The 26,590-nt window shown below is 41.6% G+C and overlaps 1 protein-coding gene across 1 annotated transcript in view; it reads left to right on the top strand.

The window, feature by feature from the left end:
• Positions 1-23,682, top strand: part of LOC144693737 (ephrin type-A receptor 4) — a 133,000-nt gene extending 109,318 nt beyond the window's left edge. Inside the window, exons 9-18 of the mRNA XM_078563689.1 lie at positions 149-213; positions 4,907-5,020; positions 6,095-6,280; positions 8,370-8,431; positions 8,560-8,769; positions 8,897-9,046; positions 9,911-10,107; positions 13,508-13,663; positions 16,689-17,538; positions 22,673-23,682. Of these exons, the coding sequence (XP_078419815.1) occupies positions 149-213; positions 4,907-5,020; positions 6,095-6,280; positions 8,370-8,431; positions 8,560-8,769; positions 8,897-9,046; positions 9,911-10,107; positions 13,508-13,663; positions 16,689-16,803 (1,255 nt within the window). The 3' untranslated portion in view covers positions 16,804-17,538; positions 22,673-23,682. The remainder of the gene's footprint in view (positions 1-148; positions 214-4,906; positions 5,021-6,094; positions 6,281-8,369; positions 8,432-8,559; positions 8,770-8,896; positions 9,047-9,910; positions 10,108-13,507; positions 13,664-16,688; positions 17,539-22,672) is intronic.
• Positions 23,683-26,590: the final 2,908 nt, after the last annotated feature.

Below are 26,590 nucleotides of genomic sequence, written 5' to 3'. Positions count from 1 at the left end.
GAGACCCAGACCTGTAATTATGAGGCAATAAGGTACAATTGACTGTTTGAACAGCAAGATACGGTGCATTCCCAGCTAAGCAGGTGGTCCTGAATTCTTATTTTCCCCTATTGTCATTAATCTTCATGCTTTATTCCTGTTCCTGAAGGCGTAGAAAATACAGTAAAGCCAAGCAGGAAGCAGATGAGGAGAAGCATTTACATAATGGACAAGGTATGTGATAATAAGCAGAATTTGATTGCATTTGTAGAAAGACGATGCAGGTATTAGCCTTTTTGCATTTATGGAGTTAATGTTAAAGTTATTTACACAGCATGTAGATTAACTCTATGGGCAGAATTTTCTGCCTGTCGGGCGGGCGGACCCGACCCAATCTCCGGCGGGCGGGGAGCTGATCCCCGCCGGAGAAGCGGGCCCCGCCGCCATTTTACGTAGGCGGGCCAATTAAGGCCCGCCCAGCGTGACGTCCGGTGGGAAGCGCTATGCGCTTTCTGTGCGGGCGGGGGGATTCCCCAAAAGCGAGAGTGCTCGCTTTTGCGCATGCGCACGAAAGAGCGCACATCTCCCTGAGGCTAATGCTGCCTCAGAGAGATCACTGACCGTTCTAAAAACATTAAAAATAGAAAAAAAAATCCTTACATGTCCCCCTTATGTGACAATGTCACATGAGAGGGGACATGTTCATAATCTACACTAAAACTTTATTACATTTTTAAAATTTTTTTTGCAAAAATATACTTTATTCACAAAATATCTTCAAACAACATTCCAAAACATTTCAAAATCACCAACGCAAAAATACAAACAGGTTCAAACTTTTACAACACATATCACGAAATCCATTGATACATACAATGAATATTACATTCATTTTGAGCTGTACAGCCCGAGGGGATTTAAACAGTTCCCAGTCCCTCGGTGCACTATGGCAGAAAGGTCTTAGGCAGCGACCCTTACCCATTGCGCCTTTGTGGCGGCTGCCCCAAGCTTTAGTGCGTCCCTCAGCACGTAGTGCTGGACTTTGGAATGTGCCAGTCTGCAACACTCGGTCGGGGACAACTCTTTGCGCTGGAAGACCAACAAGTTTCGGGCAGACCAAAGAGCGTCTTTCACCGAGTTGATGATCCTCCAGCTGATGTTTGTCTCGGTGTGTGTCCCTGGGAACAGCCCGTAGAGCACAGAGTCCTGTGTCACAGAACTGCTCGGGACAAACCTCGACAGAAACCACTGCATCTCTCTCCAGACCTTCTTTGCAAAGGCACAATCCACCAGGAGGTGAACAACGGTCTCTTCCCCACCACAGCCACCTCGAGGGCAACGTGCAGAGGGGGTGAGACTCCTGGCATGTAGGAAGGATCTGACGGAGGGCCTTTCTCACCACCAGCCAAGCTATGTCTTGGTGCTTGTTGGAAATGAAACCTCATCCCGCCAGTGGATGAGGTTTCATGTTTTTTCTATTCCCTGCTGGGGCTCCTGGCCTGCCCACCAACCTTAAGGTTGGATGGGCAGGTCCTTCAATTGTTTTAATGATCCTGTCAACGGCCTCAAGTGGCCATTGACAGGTCGGGGGGCCTGCAGCTGATTTTGCTGCGGGCCCGCCTTCCTGAAAATTTACTGGGGCGGGATGACTTCGGGGGTTCCACCCAATGTCATCCATGTCAATTTGCATGTCGGCAAGCGGGCCCCGCCCCCTGCTCACCGACGGCAAAATTCAGCCCTATGTTCCAATTCTGCGGCAGTAGGGAAAAGTAACATACTGAATAATAGCTGCTTTTATATGTTTTTTGTTATAACTTTTATATGTTTATGGTGCCATTTTATTTTGGATTCCATGGAGATGCCCAATGCCTGCCTCTTATTGTTTTTGGTGCTAATGCCAACTTCCTTGCCCCAATGGCAGGTTGTAAACCCACATTTAGGCAACATTTATGAGTCTGCTCCCAGATAAGGCAGGCGCACTTAGCACCATAAACACTGGGAGCTGGCTCATGAGCATCATTTTCTCAGGAGTTGAATTAAAGGTGTGTAAAAGTTAGTGACATCTCACTTGCATCTGCCTTGTGACAGTCGTCTATATCCAATGGTATTGTGAGGGTAGGAGAAATTTGGAGCCTGCTGTGCAATCAGCCTGTTTCCTCAGGAAGCACACACTGAATTCTTCTCTCTGGTCTGAGGGGTGCACATTGTGTACCAGTTTCTGGGTTGGTGTGTTACACCAAAACCAACACCAATACCAAAGCATGTTCCTCACTGTCCTTGACTGTCTAGTCAGAAAAGCTGTATGAATGTTGCTTTAAATCCAATTGGTTTCTTGTGTTGCAACACTATCTTGGTGCCAAGTTTATCTCATTATTGATGTTAGTTCAAATTCAACTGTCTCGTTTGCCTGCTTTGTGACAACTTGCACTTGTATAGCACTTTATTGTAGAAAAATGTCCCAAGGTGCCTCGTAGAAGTGTAATCAGACAGAATTTTTTTGTAACACAACATCTATTCAATAAAGCAGGTCATATTAAATAACAAAAGAAGAAAATAAACCACAAAAGAATGTTTTCAGCATAGACATTCATGCTCTGCAAAATGATAATAGGTAAAAATACTCCCATCCTAGCACTAAGCCATATAGACCAGAAGATGCTTGGTTAGATAATGTTTATATGCCAGATCTGTCTTGAGTTAGCTGACCTCAGCTCAGGCAGCTTAGAGAAGTACAATTTGCCACAGGTCCCTGAACAAAAATTAATCAGGGTCCCCTTTCCAGTTTACTAAGCAGTTACCTATATTCTAAAATATATGAAAACAGCATTGGGCTTGCTATAAACCTTCGGTGGTTGAATAGCTAGCTGACATTCACTATCCGGACTCTCATGTGAATGAGGTACTACAGACATGGGCACCTATTCAGGTGTACATTAACAAGAATCAGCGCTTTCAGAATAGCAAGGTAAAGAGAAAAGATTAGGGAGGAAAAATTCCCCTCCATCAATGTTCTGGAGAATGTATAAGTTTAAATATGAGAGTAAACTTGCAAGGAACATAAAAGAGGACTGTAAAAGCTTCTTATAAGTATGGAAAAAGAAAAATATCAGTGAAGACAAATGTAGGTCCCTTACAGTCCAAAATGGAAGAATTTGCAATAGAGAACAAGGATATGGCAGAGCAATTAAACAACTACTTTAGATTTGTCTTCACGGAGGAAGACACAAATAACTTCGCAGAAATGCGAGGGAACCAAGGTTAGTGAGAAGGAGGAATTGAAGGAAATTAGTATCACTAAAGAAATAGTGTTAGAGAAAGTAATAGGACTGAAAACCGATAAATCCCAGAGTTTGATAATCTACATCCCAGGGTAGTAAAGGGGGTGGCCATGGAAATAGTGGATCCGTTGGTTGTCATCTTCAAAAATGTTATAGATCCTGGAGCAGCTATGGCGGATTGGAGGATGGCAAATGTAACCCCACTATTTAAAAAAGAAGGGAGAAAACAGTGAATTACAGACCTGTTAGCCTAACATCAGTAGTAGGGAAAATGCTTGAGTCTATTATAAAAGACACTTAGAAAATATCAACAGGATTAGACAAAGTCAACATGGATTTATGAAGGAGAAATCATGTTTGACAAACCCACTGGAGTTTTTTGAGGATGTAACTAACAGAATAGATAAGGGAGAACCAGTGGATGTGGTGTATTTGTATTTTCAGAAAGCTTTTGATGAAGTCCCACATAAGAGGTTAGTGTGCAAAATTAAAGCACATGGGATTGGCATGGATTGAAAATTGGTTAGCAGACAGGAAACAGAGAGTAGGGTTAAATGGGTCTTTTTTGGAGTGGCAAACAGTGACTAGTGGGGTACTGCAGGGATCTGTGCTTGGGCCCCAGCTATTCACATTCACGACACAAAGCTTGGTGGGAATGTAAGTGGTGAGGAGGATGTTAAGAAGCTTCAAGGCGATTTAGACAACTTGAGTGAGTGGGCAAATACATGGCAGATGCAGTATAATGGGGATAAGTGTGAAGTTGGTAGAAAAAAACAGAATGGCAGAGTATTATTTAAATGGTGATAGATTGGGAAATGTTGATGTACAAAGGAACCTGGGTGTTCACTGAAATCACTGAAAGCAAGCATACAGGTGCAGCAAATAGTTAAGAAGGCAAATGGTATGTTGGCCTTTATTAAGAGGACTTAAGTACGGGAGCAAGGATGTCTTACTGCAGTTGTACAGGGCCTTGGTGAGACCACACCTGGAGTATTGTATGCAGTTTTGGTCTCCTTACCTAAGAAAGGATACACTTGCCATTGAAGGAGTGCAGCAAAGGTTCATCAGACTGATTCCTGGAATGACAAGATTGTCGTATGAGGAGAGATTTTAGGCCTGCATTCACTAGAGTTAAGAAGAATGAGAGGTGATCTCATTGAAACGTATAAAATTCTGACAGAGCTGGACAGACTGGGTTTAGTTCAGGGATTATGTTTCCTCCGGCTGGGGGGGGTGGGTGGTTTAGAACAAGGGGTAACATACTCAGAAAATAGGGTAAGGCATATAGGACTGAGATGAGGAAAAACTTCTTCACTCAGAGAGTGTTGAATGTTGGAACTCTCTACCACAGAAGGTAGCGGGAGCCAAGTCACTGAGAAGGAATTAGATTTCTAGACTCTAAAGCTGTCAAGGGGTATGGGGAGAGAGCGGGAGTATGACGTTGAGATAGAAGATCAGCCATGATCACATTGAATGGAGGAGCAGGCTTGAACTGTTGAATGACTTCTCCTGCTCCTATTTTCTGTTTCTAAATAGTTCAAAAATAATAGTACTTTGGTGGTTTGTTGTGTATACAACAGGAAATATCTCTGTGTTGATAATGTAAATTGTGATTTTTAAAAGTAAAAATGTCTTTGTATATTTTGAAGGAGTGAGGACGTATGTCGATCCTTTCACCTATGAGGATCCTAATCAAGCTGTCCGTGAATTTGCCAAAGAAATTGATGCATCATGTATAAAGATTGAAAGGGTGATAGGTGTAGGTAAGTTATTGAGATAGATTATTTATAAATTGGTCTTGAAAGCATATTTATTGTCAGTTTTCTGGTAGGTGTAAAGTTTTTTTTTAAAAGTTTTCTTGTGAAGTTTGTGTTGATTAAAGTGAGGCTGTTAGTGTTAGGGAGCAGAACAACGTCAATTTAGCACAATCTGATGCAGGATTTCCCTGTGAGCCTCAGAACCCCACTGTCGTGGTCAAATGGAGCTCAGAAGCCCGCACTGCTTGGGGAACAATCACCCTGCTCTGGTTTTCCTCAAATTGTCCACTTAAGGACAGCAGGCGGGCTCTCAAACCAGGAGGGCCAATAGGAGACCTTACAGTACTGAAGAAGCAAGAGGCTGCCTTTTCAGGAAAGTGAGAGAGGGGGATGCCCCAGAATGGAGACAGCCGCTCTCAAACTTTTTAACTTTGAATTAAAAATTGTCCTCAGCAGCCGGGCCACCGTTGTGGATCCCCTCCATAGGACATTGTATGGCTGCAGTTGAAGCCAGGCCTTTAAGCATACCAGGAGTGCTTGCTTCCCCCCACCCATGTTCTCCCACTGGGAGGCTGCCTCCTGGCAGTTACACTGTTCCCTGACTCCTCTGGGGACTGGAGGCTGACTGGAAATTTCCCCAGAAACGGGATGGAGCTGGGGAACTGGCACGCAAGACAGCGGCGTGAAGTTACGCCCGCCTGCCTCCATGCTTGCCTCACCAGGGCCTAAACATTCAACCCCTGGTTTCAGGAGTGAATACCACAAGGTTAGGGCTATGACATTTAGATATAAAGTTTCCTTTGTTCTAATCTCACAAGAGCCTTACCTCAATATACTTGTCACATTTTATTTCTGGCTCTCACATCAGCCATCTTGCGACCAACCTGAGTGAGATTGTCAATTAATGTTAAATTAGGGACAGTTAGGATGTGAGCCCATGCCTAGAATTAGACTGCCCAACTTCATTCTATAGAGGCCCCTTACAGGCATAAAATACATTTGTCTCATTAAGCTGCACTGGATTTGAGATAATGTAGCTATGATAAGTAATTACATTTTATTCCCCATCCTTCTTCATAGGTGAATTTGGTGAAGTATGTAGTGGACGCTTGAAGATGCCAGGCAAGAGAGAAATCTGTGTTGCCATCAAGACCTTGAAAGCTGGCTACACTGATAAACAGAGGCGAGATTTCCTGAGTGAAGCAAGCATCATGGGGCAGTTTGATCACCCCAACATCATCCACCTGGAGGGGGTAGTCACAAAATGTAGGTCCAGTGGTGAGACTGAGCATAAAAGTTGCATGCATTCATCTAAAAATGACAGATGGAGCATCTATTGATAAATAGCAAGGGAGAAGATCTGGAATACAAGTCATTAATCTTTGTGGCAGACTTAAATGAGTTTATGGTGTAAATTGACATTCTATCCTTAGACAGCTTGTATTAAGATTTGCAGTGAAATTAATATCTAGGTCTATGTGGGCCAGGATATTTTTGAAACTGTGACAGACTGGGCTGAGGGTGTCATAGGATAGGTGAAAACAGATGGCAAGGAATTTGATATTAAGCAGCAAAACTATTGTTTATTTTTGCAAACAATACCAAAGATTACTTGCCCATGAGAGGATGAGAAATTATAAGTATTCTTGCATGAGAAGCCCTTTCTTCCTCAGCGATTGAAACAGTGAGCCTACCAGCAAAACCAACAATTAAACATTACTGCTATGTTTACAGATGAGTTGTAACAGAAAATGATTCATTTGCGTAAGTAGTTGGCAGTAAATCTTTTTTAAAAGTGTCATTTAAATTTGCAACATGTAGAAGTTGACCTATTGTGTCCTGTTGCCTGATTCCCAACAGGCAGTGCCCAACTGTAATGATCCCAGCCTCCCTCAGCTCTGGTTTTTCTAATGACTGTCATTTAATAAAGCATTCATATCAGCTGCTCCTGTCTGGGTTTTGATAGGTACGATAAATGACAATATTTAGTAAACAAAAATGAAAATGCAAATGAAGCATCAAACATTGTTTTCAAGCTTGATTCCAAGCTGTCGCTTCAGCAACTTTTGTTCCTGACTTGAATACCAACCTGGCCTGCATTGCCGGGCTGCAATTTGCAATCACCTTTTTTTTCTCACTGTCCTGAAAAGAACCATCTACTTATGGAGTAACATAAACCATTCCTTGGAAAACTCCTACAATAAAGTTTGTAATAAGGGCTAAAAGTCTGCTGTGGTACTGAGCTATAAAGATCCAGAAGGTTTCAAGTTCAATCCTTCATCTCTGATGCCTTAGCTGGGGTGGTAATAGAGAATATTCCAGTGGGTCTTAGCACCTGTAAACGGCAGAGGGAGAGCTAATTCAGTCAAGTTTCCTGGTTTCAGTTGCCATCCAGTGACTTGTACTGAATAAGTACAGGCCTGTGAGCATCAGGCTTGTATAGGATTATGCTTACCTGTGATACCTCCCATAGCCAAATAGCCGGCTAAAACACACTGGCTTCTGTCACTCAGGAAGAATGGCTATTTGGATGAGGTGCTGGAGGGCTGCTCATACCTATTGAACCCCAAAACAAGCCCAATTTCAAAAGCAGGGAGAAAATTAGAGTCAGGGGATGGGATGAAGGGAAAAAGTATTTTTAAAAATAGTGTATTAAAAGAGAGTTATCCTCAGTAAGGTATCAGGAACTACATGAATCTTTATAATGTTCAACATCACATTTAAATCTGAATGCAAGCAGTTTGGCTCAGCAAGTAAGCATAGAATAAAATTGCTAGCATGTATAAGTTTACTCTATATTCTCCTCTTCAGTGTTTTGCGGGGGGGTGGGGAGAGTGGTCAGTTTTTCCTTTGACATAGACTGTACACTGACAGTCACTGATTGGCCATGCTTCGCGCCCAATATTCCTTCCAATCTCTGTCTATTTATCACCGTCACCAGAAAATGAATAACAGCCCTGGTAAATAGATGCAGCTTCAAAGGGAACTTGTGAATTCAATTTAGCAACACGTCATGTTCTAAAGAGATGCAATTATGATCCCACGAGCCAGGGTTAAAGTAAGGGAGGGAAAGCTGAGATTCTTCAGGCAAATAAACCCTGGAGACATGCTCCAAATTACACGAGACCTTGTAAATATATGGCTAGCAAGGGTTAATCTGACAGATGGTGTCTAACATGTTGTTCAATAAATCATCCAGACTACGATGCATCTAGGGCATAGATTTTGGCATTTTTAATTAAATTAGATCCCTCAAGATAAATGATGGTACAGACAGTGTAATTCTCCATATCTCATTTTCATCTCATTAATGGAAGCATTTGGCATGTAATTTTGTTTTTGTTTGAAACTCTAGGTAAACCAGTAATGATCATAACTGAATACATGGAAAATGGATCTTTGGATGCATTCCTCAGGGTAAGTCATCCATCAGACTCCAAAGGAAGTGCATTTTTCAGAAACAGTCATTTTCCAAAATGTTTGGACTTAATTGGTAGTTTACTGCATTATATGTCAAAAGTGAATGTGATTTGTATTGTTTACAGAAGAATGATGGCCAGTTTACAGTGATTCAGCTGGTGGGAATGCTGCGAGGAATTGGTTCGGGAATGAAGTATCTCTCTGATATGAGCTATGTGCACCGAGATTTGGCTGCACGGAATATTCTAGTGAACAGTAATTTAGTTTGTAAAGTTTCAGACTTTGGCATGTCCCGAGTTCTTGAAGACGACCCAGAAGCAGCTTACACCACACGGGTAAGGCAACATACACTCGCAGATCATCAGTTAGAAATTAGTGCTGGGAGCCCATGTAAAATAATCAGAGTCCACAGGCAGAGCTGTGAACTCTTCTCCTAACTGATAACTGAACTCTCATCTACAGGGTGGTAAGATCCCAATCAGATGGACAGCACCTGAAGCAATTGCTTATCGCAAGTTTACCTCAGCGAGTGATGTTTGGAGTTATGGCATTGTTATGTGGGAAGTAATGTCATACGGAGAACGGCCATACTGGGATATGTCCAATCAGGATGTAAGTTTATTTCTTATGGTCCTACTCTTTATATTGGGGCCCAGTAGTCCATGAATTTACATGCTTAAAGAGCTTAACACTGATTATCTTTTTTCCTTAGATTGTACTCTTTTAAAATTACAGCCTCCCTTCATAAAGGTTTACAGCACAGGAGGCCATTTGGCCCATTCGGCTTTAAATTTAAAATTCTCTTCACTTTCATTTCTTCCTATCTCTTTAACCTCCTCCAGATCAATAACCACCTGAGAACCTCTGCTGTGCATCCCCATTTCTTTTGCCCCATCATTGGCAGCCAGCCCTTCAGCCACCTGGACACTCTGGAATTGCCCATCTAAACGTCTCTACCTGTCCACCTCCCTTTCTTCCTTCATTACTCAGTTTTTAATCATCTCACCAAATGTCTCCTGCTTTGGCATGGTGTCCATTTTTGTCTGGTTACATCTTGAGAGGGATTTTACTACATTGTATAAATGCAAGTTGTTGTGCTTATTCTTAATGCTGATTGCTGCCCAGTTACTCTTGTTGGAAAGTGCATGCCTCTGTGTATCCGAGGACAGGTCCAGGCTTGACTGTAATGCCCCCCATATTGGAACATGCTGTTGATATGCCTGGTCTGTGTTTTTATGTACTTGGGTGAGATACAATTACTGATCTGTTAGTGCTCAGGTCGACATATTGCATTCTGTATCAATGCCTTCAGGAAAGTAGGGTTAATGGGAGAAATCCAAGAACGGGTGCTTTGAATTGGAAGTAGGTAACTTGACATCTAATAAATTGTTTTCATATGAAATTAGCCTGAGTTGAAATTCAGGAACATGACTGTAATGTGGGAAAGATGGATATAAATCATACACCTTATTGCAGGTGATTAAAGCGATTGAGGAAGGTTACCGATTACCTCCACCCATGGACTGCCCAGTTTCCCTCCATCAGTTAATGCTGGACTGCTGGCAAAAAGAACGCAATGACAGACCCAAATTTGTGCAGATTGTAAATATGCTGGACAAACTGATCCGAAATCCAAGCAGCCTGAAAAGAACAGCAGTGAGTGAGAGTACAAGGTGAGTATTTAAAATGCTTTGGACAGTGTTATCATGTTATAGCTATACCTGAGTATAAAAGTAGATTTTAAATTCCCCTCTGCAAATTGTTTATTATTATTTCACAGCAACAGTGTACATGGAGATTGCCATTGTGTACTGCTTATTTTTAAAATTATAACTATTTCTAATAAATCCATATGTTCAGTCACGGGACTCATTTGATTGCCAGTAATTTTCATTCCTACTGCCACTAATCTATCGTGAGCTCAACCATCACCCACACTCTTAATCCCCTCAATCCTTCAGATACTCTTCTATCCTTCATTCACAAAATGCTACAATATTGGTAACTTTCTTTATCCAGAATTAATACAACAATTAAAAACAAGATTCAGCATGTAATTAGTGCAGGAACAGTTGTTTGTCTTGTATTAATATTTCAATGGGCATTATCACTTAAATGTGCCTCATACCCAATGAATGATTGGGGTAATTATCAATTTGGATTTTAATGGATGTCCTTACTGCACATGAATGCTCAGTGAGAAATGTCACTAGGCAGACTGTTCTTGCTGATGTTGTTATGTTGTGTAGCAGTTATACATTACTAGCTTACTGAGGCCATTATTGACCTTTACGTGATTTGAACAGGTAACAACCACCTTGGGGCCATTAGCTGGCATATCTTCCTTCAAACTGATTTAATTGTGGCAGGGCAGGGGCCCACCATGCATCCACATGATGCAAGTTAATTATTCAGAAAGAAGGAAGTTATCCAGTCAAATACCTAAACTTGTAAGCCTGTCCTAAATCCCAACTCAGAGTACAGATAATAAATATTTAATGTCACAGTACATTATTCAACTGAATCGACTTTCGCCTTAGAATTCCTGCACTTCTGCTTCCAGAAGACACTAAACATGACAGAATATCATCAACAGAAGCATGGGTAAATTTATGTGCTCTCTTTCAACATAACCATTTAAAGTTTGCCAACAGTTAGGAGTATATGGGTAGGTACCTGTTGTGATTGTGGACTGAATAGTTATTATAATGATAATTTTGTTAAGTGATATAAAAGTCATAATTGTGTTTGCTAAAATTACTTTCTGGTGTAATTAGTGCAAGTCACAAATCTTGAGTGAATGACAAATATAACAAAGCTGCTCAATATAATATGCATGCATATAATACTAGTGTTACAATTTCTGGATTTTGGCTTTGGTAATAAGAATGGAAAAGCAGAATTTTTTTCAAAAGGCGTAAAACTTCAAAACATTGATATTCAGAGGGACTTGAGTGTACTGAAAACACAAAGTTAGCATGCGGGTACTGCAAACAATTAATAAGGCAAATGACATGTTGGCCTTTATTGCAAGGAGATTGGAGTGAAAAATAAGGAAGTCTTCCCTCAATTGTACAGGGCTTTGGTGAAACCACACCAAGAGTACTGTGTGCTGGTTTAGTCTCTGTATCTAAGGAAGGGTATACTTGAATTGGAGGCAATACAGCAAAGGTTCACTAGATTGGCCCCTGAGATGAGAGAGTGTGTAAATTGGGCCTCAGTCTCAGGATAAAGGGTTGATCATTTAGGACAGAGAGGAGAGCAGGGCATTGGCCATGATTGTACTGAATGATGCAGCAGGGTGGAGAGGCCAGATGGTCCACTACTGCTTCTATTTCCTACATTCTTAGAGTGGAATCTTTTAAAGAAGGACTGAAATTCGATTTTAGCAGAGGCGCAAACAGATGATGGGTCGCCTGTTATAACCCCCACATGATTCCACCAAATTCAATCAAAAGGCAAATGAGACTTGGCCTCTGATGGACGCTGGCATTTGTTTTGCACCTTCACTGAAGTTTAATCTCAACCCCAAAGTCTTTCATGGTGTATATAGAGAAAATATTGGGGTTTTTTAGGATATTGAAGTTTTATTCTCCAATTGCTTATTGCCTGCTGCTGTCTTCATTATCTATTCCTTCATGCCTTCTACCATCTTTTTGTCCTCTGACCTGATCCTTTGTCATAAAACAATTAACAGTAGGTGTCCATTAACATTAATCACAGGAAATGCACTGTTATAAAATTACGAAATGCACTCTGCTATCTGCTTTGATATTCAATTCTTTGATAATAATGTCAGCAAGAAGTATACAATGAGACAGGAGCAAGGGTGCAGTCCAATTCACAGAACATGACTTGGCAAATAACCAGGATTACAAGACTGACACTAACTTACAAAAGAGATAAATGAGAAAAGACCAGCTGGTCCACCCAACATGATCATCATGCCTCAAGCATCATGATTCACAATACTCTGACCCACCATAAGCCATGCAATCCCTTGGGAATGGGAAAAAATGGTTTATTTAAAAAAAACAATGGCCAATTTAGGGAGGAAAGAAAATCAATAAAATTCTTCTCCAACACCCTTAACTGATCAAAACTCCAGGAGACCATCAACAGGATTTTTCCTGCAGGCTTCTGAAATCTGTTGTCAGGCTAAAGTGTATATTAAAAAGCCCAATCCCTGTGTGGGAAACTATCACTTGATGTGATTTTCCTCAAGGCGGCTAATCAATTAAGGATGGCGGGCAGCTCTTGAAGCTGGAGGGCCAATCAGAGGCCTCCCAGCTTCAAAGTAGCAGTAGGCTGTAATAGAAAATAAATTAGGGAGAGGGGGCTTTAAAATGGAGGTGCCTCTCCAAGTTTTAAAAATTTAAACAAAAAAGTTGTTTTTTGCATTGAGGCCAACAGTGTGGGTAGGAGGGGTGTGGGGCGATGGAGATGGGTAATTCGGAGGGGAGGTCCTCTACAGGGCAGCCTGTAGTTGCTAAACCATCAAAGCAGGCAGGGAGGGTGTCTAGGCATGCCTCAAGCTCTGGCCTCTGGAGCATCTGCTGCCCAGAGACTGCCTCCTGGCAGTTAAACTGGCCCCCACTGCCTCCAGAAGCCTGCAGTCCATCTGGAAAATCCCAACTGGCATCCTTTAATTGTGCTTAGCAGTTCACTAACAAGCCGTGCAGGCTTGCCATCATCCCACTTCCATGAAAATGGTCCAGGAGCGGGTTAAAGCCTGGGAATAGGTGCGCAGACCAGCAATGCTGTTGTTAATGCCTGCCTGCCCCCAGTCGTAGCCCTGGTGGGGTTTAAAAATCAAGGCCACCATTTGCACCCATTTACTTAGTATTCCACCTGAAATTAGTCCAGCTCTCTTTTGAAGGCATGTAGCAAATCAATTCTCAGTGTGTGAGCCAACAATTTGTTCCACAGGTCTACCACAGCAGCACATTCGCTATTTGCTACAGCTGTTTAACATTTATATCCACTAAAGTATAGATTATAGATAAATACTGTGCACGGATGTACTTGCCCTGACTGTTTTTGCTTAAGATATTTCTTTTTTTTTAAATACAGACCCTCCACTGCATTATTAGACCCAGGCACACCTGACTTCTCAGCTTTGGGATCTGTTGGTGATTGGCTTCAAGTTATCAAGATGGACAGATACAAGGATAACTTTACAGCAGCAGGATACACCTCCCTAGAAGCAGTGGTACACATGAATCAAGAGTAAGTACCGAGGTGTTAAATACAGATCTGAATGATTTTCAAGTGTATTTGCCATTAGAGTTTTAATGATTTTTAAAATGTTACAACCTAAACACTGGAAAGTGGGTTATACCTAAAAATTAAGCCACTTATATCACACCTGTGAATATCCACAAACATGTTTTTGCTCACTTAACCCTTTCCTACTGTTGTACACGTATTTAATGTTGATATGTTTCCTTTAAATTTTGTCTTTTGTTTTTGCAGTTTCCCTTTAAGGGGCTGCCTTTTAATTTGTCCCCTGATTTGTTAATTTAGTTTATTTGGTTTTGACTCAAAAGAGTTGCAAATAAGAGTTCAGTATCTGTGATTGTGTGGTCAAGTTTACAGCATTTGGGATCCAGTTCAGGCTGATAGAATGGAAAGGCTCTTGAATGATATCGGTAAAGATCACACTGGAAATATGTCTGAGCAGCCTTAACCCAGATCATGGTATAAGTTAAGAGCACAAACTATCCTAATTGGATGCAAATGGATAATCTCATTCATAGATCATAAGGATGGCAGATGTGTGTGTTATTCTGAGTTTTGGACAGAGTCATTAGAACATATTTCTCTTTCCAGTTACCCTAATGCATTTGATGCTGACTACTCATTGGAACTGGTATACCCCCTCAGCTTGTTAAGAAGGACTGCATTTATATAGCATCTTTCATCTTATTGGGTCATCCCAAAGTCACAGCACAGAAAAAGGCCCTTCGGCTCATCAAGTCTGCACCAGTCAATCAAGTACCTAACTATTCTAATCCCATTTTCCAGCACTAAGCCCATAACCTTGTATGCCATGGCATCGCAAGTGCACATCCAAATACTTCTTAAGTGTTATGAGGGTTTCTGCCTCTACCACCCTTTCAGGCAGTGCGTTCCAGATTCCCACCACCCTCTGGGTGAAAAAGTTCTTCCTCACATCCCCTCTAAACCTCCTGCCCCTTACCTTAAAGCTATGCCCCCTGGTTATTGATCCCTCCACCAAGGGGAAGAGTTCCTTCCTGTCTACCCTATCTATGCCCCTCATAATTTTATACACCTCACTCATGTCCCCCCTCAATCTCCTCTGCTTCAGGCAAAATAACCCCAGTCTATCCAATCTCTCCTCATAACTAAAACTCTCCAGCCCAGGCAACATTCTGGTGAATCTCCTCTGCACTCTCTCTAGTGCAATCACATCCTTCCTATAATGCAGATTCCAGAACTGCATGCAATACTCTAGCTGTGCCCTAACCAGCGTTTTGTACAGTTCCAGCATAACCTCCCTGCTCTTATATTCTATGCCTCAGCTAATAAAGGCAAGTATCCCATATGCCTTCTTAACCACCTTATCTACCTGTCCCACTACCTTAAGGGACCAGTGGATATGTACACCAAGGTCCCTCTGATCCTCGGAACTTTCCAGGGCCCTACCATTCATCATGTATTCCCACGCCATGTTTGTCCTGCCCAAGTGCATCACCTCACACTTATCCAGATTAAATTCCATTTGCCACTGATCGGCCCATCTGAGCAGCCCATCTATATCCTCCTGTAATCTAAGGCTATCCTCCTCACTATTTACCACCCCACCAATTTTCATGTCATCCGCGAACTTACTGATCAACCCTCCTCCATTCAAGTCTAAATCGTTTATATATACCACAAACAGCAAGGTACCCAACACCGATCCCTGTGGAACCCCACTGGACACAGGCATCCAGTCACAGAAACACCCCTCGTTTATCACCCTCTGCTTCGTGCCACTCAGCCAATTCTGAATCCAATTTGCAAAATTGCCTTGGATCCCATGGGCTCTTACCTTCGTTATCAGTCTCCCATGCGGGACCTTATCAAAAGCCTTGCTGAAGTCCAAGTAGACTACTTCAAATACCTCATCTAGTCACCTCTTTGAAAAATTCAATCAAATTGGTCAGACATGACCTCCCCTTAACAAAACCATGCTGACTGTCCTTGGTTAATCTCTGCCTCTCCAAGTGTAGATTAATTCTGTCCCTCAGAATTGCTTCCAATAGTTTCCCCACCACTGAGGTTAGACTGACTGGCTTGTAGTTCCCTGGTTTATCCCTTCCTCCCTTAAACAGTTGACAAGACCAAGGGCTTGTCCAGGATGCAGTGCAGTTCTTGTATTCTTGTATTGTGGGCGGCCAATTTGCACACAGCAAAGTCCCACAATCAGCAGTGAGATCAATTGTCAATGACTCTTCTTTTGGTGGTGTTGGTTGAGGGTTAAGTATTTTCACAAGACACACGAACAATACTCTTGCTCTTCTTTAACTACTGCCATGTGGTATTTCTTGTATATCTGAGAGGATAGACATGGCCTTGGTTTAACATGGCATCTGAAAGACCATACTTCTGGCAATGCTACACTCTCTCAGTACTGCCTTGAAGTGTCAGCCTAAATTGTGTGTTCAAGTATGCAGAGGCAAGGGTATTACCACTGAGCCAAGGCTGACTTCTCAGTTCAAAGTTTCACCTAAAGTACACTGACCTGATCTCAATTGTGCTGCAACCATCTTACAGTTACTTGGTGTAAGGTATTGTCCTATCCTCCTTCCCCAGAATCAATGAGTGACCTGACAAGCTGAAGGCACCTCCTATATTGTTGAGGTAAGGTGAGGAGAATTGTCATTCAGCCTTCAGTTACCTCAGGTACATAGGCTGCAGAATCTGAGTAAATAGCCTGAAATTGCTTCTTATTGAGTATGATTGGGCAGAAAATCCAGTACCTAGGAGTTAAAGAATGCTGTGAGATTAAGTTTACTTGCAAGTTTGTCGCAACTCCCAACAATGTCTACCAGTACAAAACTCCTGGTCGTACCTTTAACGACCATCAGCATTGAAACTCCAAATAAAAATATATGATGGAACCCTGGACCCGATTTGTTTGGGTGGAATTGGGATAGCCAGGTGTTGTTTTTGTTTTATGAATAGGACATATGCTTTGTACATGGCCAATGTTCTGACTTTTGTCTTCAATTATTTGTCACCACAGTGACCTGGCACGAATTGGAATCACAACAATGGTGCATCAGAGCAAGATCCTGAGCAGTGTCCAGGGAATGAGGGCCCAGATGCAACAGATGCAGGGAAGAATGGTTCCCGTCTGAGCCAGTGCAAAAACTAAATGAAATTATTTTACCTCATCCATGCACTTTAACAGGAATAAACTGCACTTTTTACTTCATTATTGCCCTTTGATATAAGGATATTTTGTCAGCGGTTTTGCCCGATTTGAGGACAGAGTGCTGAACTTTATGACCACTGTATGGCAAATATAGAGACCTTCATCTAAATAAGAGGAAACTGGATCACATATATATTTGCTTTCAAATTCCTGCATCTCTTGGATGAAATCTCATGAAGGAGCCAATCTAATAATTTCATAATTACTATCAGATTTCAGTTTTTTTTAAACAATCACTGGATTGAAGGTTACTTAATTTTCTGGGCTTGCTAATGAAGACCCGTATAAGCTGATTTGAAGCTCTCCAAGGCATTCCAGTCGAGACAGCCTTGATTTAAGCAATGAATTGATAAACAATGAAGCCCTTATAATGACTGCATCCTACGGAGGTTTCTGTAAACTGCCAGTACGTTCTTCCAATTATTTGCTGAAATGAGCAGGCAGCCTTGTGGATTACCGTTTGAACTATAATGACTTTAATGTAATGTAGCTTCTAGTGGTTCCCTACACAAACATCATGGAGATTCCTTCCATCAAGAAATGTCTAGTTAGATTTTTGGAACGGAAGACCCCCATACTTTGGCTAAGGAACTACCAATTTACGGTCCCTTTGTGTGCCGAAGGGAAATCGCTCCAACCAACTGCAAAAGATAACAAGGTAAAGTGAAACTTGGTCAAACTCTAACTGAGTCTTCACAAGTATTATCATTTGAAATTAGTGTTATGTGGTAGATTGCTTTGAATAATGGCACAACATGGATTCCCCCCTTCCCATCAAATCAATTTTCTTCCCCTGTTCCTTTGCTAAAAATTCTGATTCATGCTGGATATGGTTCGACAGGTTCCCAGCAGCCTTGTTATACCTCAGCTGAGTGGCATTAAGTATTAGCAGCCTATTTGACCACGAGGGAGGAGGATTTCTAAAAAAAGCCCATTGAGCTGTTTATAAATGGTGACAGGAAATGTGGCAGGGGAAAGATTTAAATCTATTGAAATCTTTCCCTGGAAGGAGTGCTCTCAGATCCACGTTCAAGACTTGGCCAATTGCTGTAGCATGTTTCTGGAGCCAATTTTATATCCATAACGATATTTAGAAAAAGAGCCTATTTTTGTACTATGAACTCATTCAGTTGCATCCCGCCAGGCTCTCCACATTATGGGGTGTTGTACCTTGTTAACAACAGCAGGCAAGCTCATCAGGTGAAACTGGGCATCGCACCAGACTGAACTAAGTGTTATGTAAATAACTTCTCAGTAACCACAACACAGTGAAAATGTGATTATTTCCATTTAATGGAATGCCACATGAGCTCAGCCCTTATATTTTTGCAAATTAAATGTCTTGTCAAAATTAAGTTTGATTTCCAATGTAATAACAGCATTAATTCCCATTTACAAAAGTAAAATACTACAGATGCTGGAAATCTGAAATGAAAACAGGAAATGCTGGAAATACTCAGCAGATCTAGCAGCATTCATGGAGAGAGAAACAGAGTTCATGCGCAGGATCTCCTGGGCAGCGAGCGGGGGCGGGGCCCGCTTGCCGACGCGGGGTGGAACTCCCGACGTCACCCTGCGTCATTTCCATTTTCAGGTCGGTGGGGGCGCAGCCGAGTCAGCTGTGCACCCGCTGACCTGTCAACGGCCTGTTGAGGCCATTGAAAAACTAATTAAGGTCATTAATAGACCTGCCCATCCAGCCTTAAGGTTGGCAGGCAGGCTGAGAGCCGTGGCGGGCATCAGAAAAAGCATGAAACCTCATCCACAAGCGGGATGAGGTTTCATGAGGGTATTTAAATTTTTATCCAATCTTTCAATATAAGTTATGGACATGTCCCAACTCATGTGACAGTGTCACATGAGGGGACATGTTAGGGAAATTATTTATCATTTGTATTAAAAATTTTAATTCCGAGCCGATCTCCCTGAGGCAGCACTTAGCCTCAGGGGGACCTGCAAATGAGCGAATGAGCGCACTCCCGGCTGAGGGAATCCACCCCCCCCCCGGCACTCCCCTCCCCCCCCGCCCGCACAGGGAGTGCATAGCACTTCCGAGCAGATGTCACGCTTGGCCCGCCCACGTAAAATGGGGGCGCCGATCAGAGGTGCGCCTGCCCACACCTGCTCCCGCACTCCCCCCACCCCCCACCCCCGCAATGGGGGAAAAATTTTCCCCATGTTTCAGATACATGACCATTTATCAAAACTGGGAAAAGTTAGTTATGTTTTTAAGCAAGTCAGTTTAACGTTTCAGGTCCTTTCATCAGAACTGGGAAAATTTAGAAATGTAATAGACTTTGAGCACGGTTACTTTAAACCTGTTACATCTCTAACTTTTCCCAGTTCTGATGAATGGTCATGTACCTGAAACATGAACTCTGTTTCACTCTCCATGGATGCTGCTAGATCTGCTAAGTATTTCCTGTTTTTATGTTGTTACAGGCAGGGGAGAGATGATAGTGTCAATCACCTCTTGATTGACCGAAGACAGCATGTTTGTAGAAAGGAAGAAAATGTTTTAACTCCAGAGTGCTGTTACTGTCAGGATCGGACAAATGATAGGTTTTCTCGCAAGTTTTAAAATAAATTTTTTATTATTCAACACCCGAATGTATACACACAACCACACCCACTCACTCACACACACATACATTCAAGGAAAGATTGTGATTACAAGAGGTAGCATGCGTTTAGATCTTAACATTCAAGAGTTCTTTGGTCACACTTGCTTTTTCCCGGGGTGAAGACTTGAGAAACAATGCAAGCCTATAATCCTTTTAGTCCACTGAAGAAAAGTCTGGAAGTTTCAGAAGATGGAATTACTGTGGTTTATCACTTGCAGCAGCAAATTTCTCTTGGTCCCCTCCAGTTGAGATGCAATCAAAGCCCTGTATCAAAACCTTGGTTTGTTTCCTCAAATGGAGGGGTCAAGGCCAACGCTATGTCTCTGCCTACTGTTGGTTCCTAGTCAGGGTCTTGTTCTTTCACTGGTCTGGATGTTTCTTCTTTTACTGTTCCAAAAATGTGCCTTACTATATCTCCGTATCGGAAACCTAGGGCAGCATATTATATGGGGAGGGGGGGTGGTGCGGGCGGCTCACAGGCTAACTTGGAACAGTGTGGGACTTCCGCACCTCACTGGGGAGGAATTTCCCTTCTCGGGAGCTGTCAACCAATCCGATTGACGAGCAGCTCCATTAGTCCCGCCAGCACCAAGAGCATATTAGTGGGCACTGTCGGGACTGCAGCCAGGAACAAGAAGAAGGCCTATGGATCCTGGAGTCAGGTAAGTCCGGGATCTTGGGTGGGAAGGGTTTGGGCGGGTAGGGAGGTAGATGGGCTGGTGTGTTTTTAAAAAGGCAGGTGGGTAGGAAGGACGGGGCGGGGTGCTATCTTAGGGGACTGACCCCTGGAGCGCAAAGGGAACCCCCCCCACCCCAAACCACGCCCTGAAGATAGTACCCCGCTTCCTTCCCACCCTTTGAACAATGTTTTCTAAAAAATTGGCCTGGCCTGCTCATTCCTGCCTGACTGCCCACGACAACCATTTTATGGCGTGGGCAGCATATTATCAGGGTCAATTGGCTTGTTAACTAATTATTTATTTAAATAGGTTGGGTGGGCTGCCGATTTCAGCGCCACCCGTCCATATTAAGGGGGTGAGCTCGAGGATGGGTGGGAAGATGGTGGAGGCACTTAAAGGCAGCCCATAGTTTCATAGTCATGGTTTCAGTGTCCAAAGTGTTTCGAGTTCTAATGAAGAGTCATACGGACTCGAAACGTTAACTCTGTCTTCCTCTCCACACATGCTGACAGACCTGCTGAGTTTTTCCAGCAATTTTAGTTTTTGTTTCAGATTTCCAGCATTTGCAGTATTTTGCTTTTATCCAAAGTGTTTCTGCCCACCATCCTCACAAATGATTTCTGATAGCTAGGTCATTGTCAAATAATGGGGTCCGAGTTTCGCCCATTCACATATCATCATGATAGAATAGGGTTTTATTTTGCACCGATTCTCTGGATTTCAACTCTGAAGTCAGAAAGTCTGCAAGCAATATTGTGAAAACCGTTTCTTTAATTATTTTGAGAAGGGTAGCCATTAAGCACAGGAAAGCTCCTTTGCATTTTAATAACTTCTCAAAGATATGTCCAGAAAGGTCATGTGCATTTTAATGACTTGTCCATACATGGAGATTATCTCAGGGGTCTTGTAGTTCCATGTATATTGGCAGGAAAGAAAAAGGTCACCTGACCTCTCAACGCTATTTTATTTAAATTGTCCATTTTGAATTTATTCTTCATAATCCGTATTGTATTAGTGTAACAATATCAATTTCCATTTGCTTTTGTGGAGCTGTTAGATAATTTATGAAATTGTTACAAAATTTTTCCTAATTTTATAAATACATTTGTTTTCTTTTCCTTCACCATAAAAATATTTGCGAGCAAGATGTATTATTTGCAAGTGAACAAATTTAGGTCACTCACCAAAAAGCCAGATAAACAAATAAGATGGCTTCATGACATGACTTTGTTCTCCTCTCCCAGAGGCATTGACTCTTTACTGTGGTATCCCATTGCTATTTGGTGCTTTCCAGCATCACACCCAAGTGACCATTCTTCATATGTGAGCGGCATCAGGCTACTCAGGGAGATGACGCAAATACTTTCCAGAAGGGTTCATTAGATGATAATCAAAAGCAGTTGATTTTTTATACTCCACAACTGAAATAAGCAGAGACCAGTTACCACCATGGCTGAGGTCAACCAACAAAGCACAGATCAGAAATCAAATCCACAGCACATGTTCCAAATGGCTCTGCTGTTTTTACCAGCTGAGCCATTGGTGGAACCAATTATTTGCATTTGAGAGGAGAAACATTGGAGCTGCTGCTTTGACTATTTTCAATGGAGAAATAACTTACAAAGCACTTAACAGACCTCAAGTCTTGGATTTCCATTGAGAGCAAGATACCTGAGGAGCTTTAACATGCAAACATTCAGAGGAGCTGGGGCTGGATGTATTTCTTAAAAGTAAATGGCTCACCTGAACAGTAAAAACCCTGATTTAACCAAATGCATCATTCAGTATATAGCATTAAAAAATATCAGATATAGAACTGCAATTTGGAGATTATTGCAGACAGAGAAAGGAAAGGAATTAGATCCGTGTAAAATGTTTCTCTACCCTCTATCTCCCACCTTTCGTTTAACCTAATTGAAGTTCTAGAAACTCTGCATCACATTCCCCAGTTACATTCCTTTCTCCAGATGTTTGCTCAGGCTGGGCTTGATGTTACTCAACCTCAGTGTCCTATTGTACCTGACCTGAATAAACTCCACATCATCTCCAACAAAAGAGGCTGTCTATTCCCTCCTTAAATAACACAGCCTCTCGCTAGATTCCATAGTCCTGGCAGCTTAGTACCTGCATTTGAGACAAGACAGTTTCTACTTCACAACTAGGTATTAGTAAAAAAAATCCTTTAAGGAATTGCTTACATTAATCCACAAATGTTTTTGTTGCAATAACAGAATCACGAAAACAGACAAACATGACTTGTGCACATTGTGATTAACTGTAGTGACTTTGATTGATGACAATTTAGGGGATTATATGAAACTGATATAAGTGTTTCCAACAAACAATATTCTATAAATGCAAAATGGCATGGAAGAAAATTAATGCTAAACTAAATAAAATTGATTTAATCTTCTTATATGACATGTAACCAGCATTGTTATATTGTGAAACAATTAAAATAAATCAATTATCCATTGCTTTACTTTAGAACTGACTCAACTGCCTCAGCAACCTCAGCATGCAGCCACTGGGAACCCCGAACAACAATGAACATGGAAAATCCCGCAGGACCTAGTCCCACAAAGATCAGATCCAAGGAAGGAACTTCAGCTCTCAAAGCATCGGCTTCAGACAAGCCCAAATTCAAAGCAAAAAAATGATCTCATGCTTTAAGTATATAAAGTTCAGCATCTGTTCTGGAAAATCACTAGAGGAATGTACTGTGTAAGATAACTAACCTTTGTGGACTTCTGCATGTCACTGCTGCGCCTAGTGTGACAACCTGTTCAAAATACTATTAGGTATGAATAATGTATGGAATCTGTTATATAGGAACAGATCCCTGGACCTTTCACTGAGCTGTGTGCGTGTATTTTATTGAAGTAGCATTTCAAAATGTGCCATTGGAATTTACCATTGTTTTATATACATTTGATAATGTCAGAAAATTCTCAGTCATATTCAACAGTTTTGGTCATTTTCTTTTCAGACCATTTTTCTAGATACTTAACAGCTTGGTGTACACTTTTGTTATAATATGTGAAAATATGTCATCATTCTTTCAACATTATCATAAACTGCAACTGATATTTTCAATTACATTTCACATCCTTCTGTCTTGAGCAGTGTTCTTCTTAAATGCTAATTTTAAACAAATGACATAGATCTATTTTTTGTATTCCTGCTTGGACCTGATTGGGTATATGCAAGACTGTGGTCTTATGAATAAAAGTGTACAGCATATTTTAATTTAGTTCAAACTGGAATTCTTCTAACAGCCCAATATTTTTTCCTTTGTACCCTCTTTTGATGAGTTAGGCATAGATTAATTTTTTGTTTTAATTTTTATTTTTTTTTATTTGAATTTTAGGTACATGTAACTTATGTCATTTATTTATGGTCTTGAGAATCTTTTTGTACCTAGTTTGTACATTGTAAAATAAATAGTTACAACAAGTGCACGGGAAGTGCATTTCAAATAAAGTAGTTACAGCACAATTCTTGGCCTGGGAGAATTATTATTACAGATTGGCATCTGCACTTTGATTCTTTGCAGGGCAGGTTTCCACTCTTTTCTGGGCTGCTAGTGGCGGTGGTGGTAGGAGGAGGTAGGATTTAGGCATTGTTGAGTTAAGAGAGGGAGCAAAACAACATAAAGAAACCTTTCCCCTCATAGGGGAGTCAAAATGACAAGATATTAAAGTCAGGGGCCATTTAGGAGGGAGAAGGTTCATAGTTCTTCGTGGTAAGAATGGTAGAAATGTGAAACTCCACAACAAAATGCAGTAGATATGATCTCAATTCATAGGGCTGAATCTTCTGGCTGACGTGCGATTGGCGGAGCCCGCACGTCAGCGCTTAAAATGTCGTGCAAGCATCCCGACGTCAGCGCGCAGCATCGCGATATTTCGGTCAGTGGGCGCGCTATGTAGCGCGACGTGCGCCTGCCATTAATTAAAGGCCTTGTTAAGGCCATTAAGTGACCAATCGACCAGGATTTTGAGGGGCCCATGCAAACTTCGGGTCAGCGCACAGGCCCAACGGGCAGGCGGGTAAGTGATTTTTTTACAAACCTCATCCAGTGGTGGGATGAGGTTTGATATCGGAATTAAAAAATGGTAATAAATTTTTTGTGTATTTCATTAACATGTCCCATCTTGTGTGACATTTTCACATGAGGGGGGACATGTTAATGATTTTTTTATTTTTCGAGTTTTAATGTTTCACTGCCTTTCAGCGATCTCCCTGAGGCAGCACTTTGCCTCAGGGAGATGTACACTCTTTCATACGCATGCATGAAAGAGCGCACTCTGACAGTTGGGGAATCCCCCTCCCTGCCTGCACAGGAAACGCAAAGCGCGTCCCATCGGGGAACACGCTGGGCGGGCATTAATTGGCCTGCCCACTTAAAATGGCGGCGGGGCCCGTTTTGGCGGCAGGCGGGCAGCCCGCCGGCCACCGAGTTGGTCAGACCCGCCCACCCATTAAGGGCAAAATCCTGCCCATAATTACAAATCTGAAATTGATAGATTTTTGACAGTCAAGGCTATTGATGGATGTGGAACTGTGGCAGGTAAACGGAGTTGAGTCACAGACCAGCCATAATCTCGTTGAACGGTGGAACAGGCTCAACGGGCTGAATGGCCTACTACTGTTCCTGTGTACCTGATCATTTCTTTTGTCAATGAACTTCATATGTCACAGGTAAACAAAGGAACGATTGAAGTCTCCAGCACAGAAAAAGGCTGTTCAGCCTATCATCTCACTTTGGTAACGTAATCCAAACCATATCCCATAGTCGTGTATCTCTCCTGCTTCAAATGTTAAAAGATATAGTAGCCTCTGCCTCAACTACTCTAAATGGGAAAGCACTAAACGTTCCAACAGCTTTATATATAAAATTATTCTCTAACATTTCTCTTCACTCACAGTGACAATTTTAAATTGATGACGTGTTATCACTGGTTCCCCAATCAGAGGAAATAGTTTTTCCTTAATCACTGTCAAAACTCTTCATAATTTATTAAATCACTGCTTAGCTTTCTGTACTTCAGTGGCATAGTCCTGGTAACATCCTGGTGAATTTACATGATAAGATCTCCCTTTAATGTCTATGATGGAGTACACAACACTGAATAGTAGGGTAACTATGATCTAACTATTGTCTTGCACAAATTTATCATAACTTTTATTGCTCTTGTATTCTAGTTTTAAAATTCCAAAATGCGAATGGATTTTTTATTTGGCTTTACCCGCACTCGCATTTTCAAGGGTTCAGCTTTGCTTGTTCAAATTAGTTAATACAGCATAATCTGGATGAATCAGCCAAACCAAAGCAAAAGGTGAGTGAATTTTCAGCAAAAGATGAGAGAATTTTAATTGTAAGTAAGTTACATCCAAAACCATTTACATCATCTTCTCTGAAACTTTTTATGCTGGTTCAAGATTTAATTCACCCAAATCTGTTGGCCACCACCAACCCCAAACCTGGCCACGTTCTAGGCTGAAATTCCAAAATTCTGCTAACTGCACTGGTTAGAGGAGGCTACACAAATTGCACTCATTTTCTTAGACACACAGGCACTAGCAGGCATTTTTATTTCATATCTAAACAATATTTAATTTAAAAAGAAAATGACCAGTACATGCCAATGAAGCCAATAAATTATTCAGTACAATTTTTTTAAAAAGCCATTTTCAGTGATTTTAAACCAGGTCACTCAGGAGTGGAGGACTGGACACCCTTATTAAAAATGCTTACTTTTGGTGATAAATGCATTTTCAGCTGTATGGATAAAACTGCACTGGTTACTACTTTTCGATACATCAAGGAATGCATTGCAACGGGACTGAGACAATGTGGTCAGAACATCTGCTACTCCTTCCAACAACAGGTACAGGTATCATGGCTTGGTGAATTATCAATGGGTTCTACTCAATTTTTCAGAATTGATTTCATTTTTGCTCATCTCTAACAATTCAAATTAAATAGTTTATAAATGTATATGCATTTTTGTCTTTTCTATTTGTATTTCCTCCACTTTCCTGTATTCTTCCTCCTCTCGTGAAGTGCTGGCTGCTTCTTGGAAAACAATTTCTTTAGGCTCTAGTCATGCTGTAGTACCTTGACAAGTGGCCATAATGGTGTGTGATCCTTGGCTAAGTCAGCAGGCTGTTTTCTTGCAGGCAGTCTCGTAGCCAAGCCCAATTTTGTCAGCCACCTTCCAGAGTGATACCTTCTCATAAGAGTCGCTAAGCTGTAAGTGGGAAGAAATCCCTGCATAAATCCCCTCTCACTAATCAAAGGGTTCTGAGGGAGATTGAAGTACTCCAACCCCTGTTAATACACTGGCTGAGGTTAACCTGCAGTACAAGTTTAAGGAGAGGGTAAGAGTGCAGGTTAGTG

This window comes from Cetorhinus maximus, chromosome 19 (genome assembly GCF_964194155.1).
Source record: "Cetorhinus maximus chromosome 19, sCetMax3.hap1.1, whole genome shotgun sequence".
In the NCBI taxonomy this organism is placed as follows: domain Eukaryota; kingdom Metazoa; phylum Chordata; class Chondrichthyes; order Lamniformes; family Cetorhinidae; genus Cetorhinus; species Cetorhinus maximus.
This window is presented reverse-complemented; position numbering and strand designations above follow the sequence as displayed.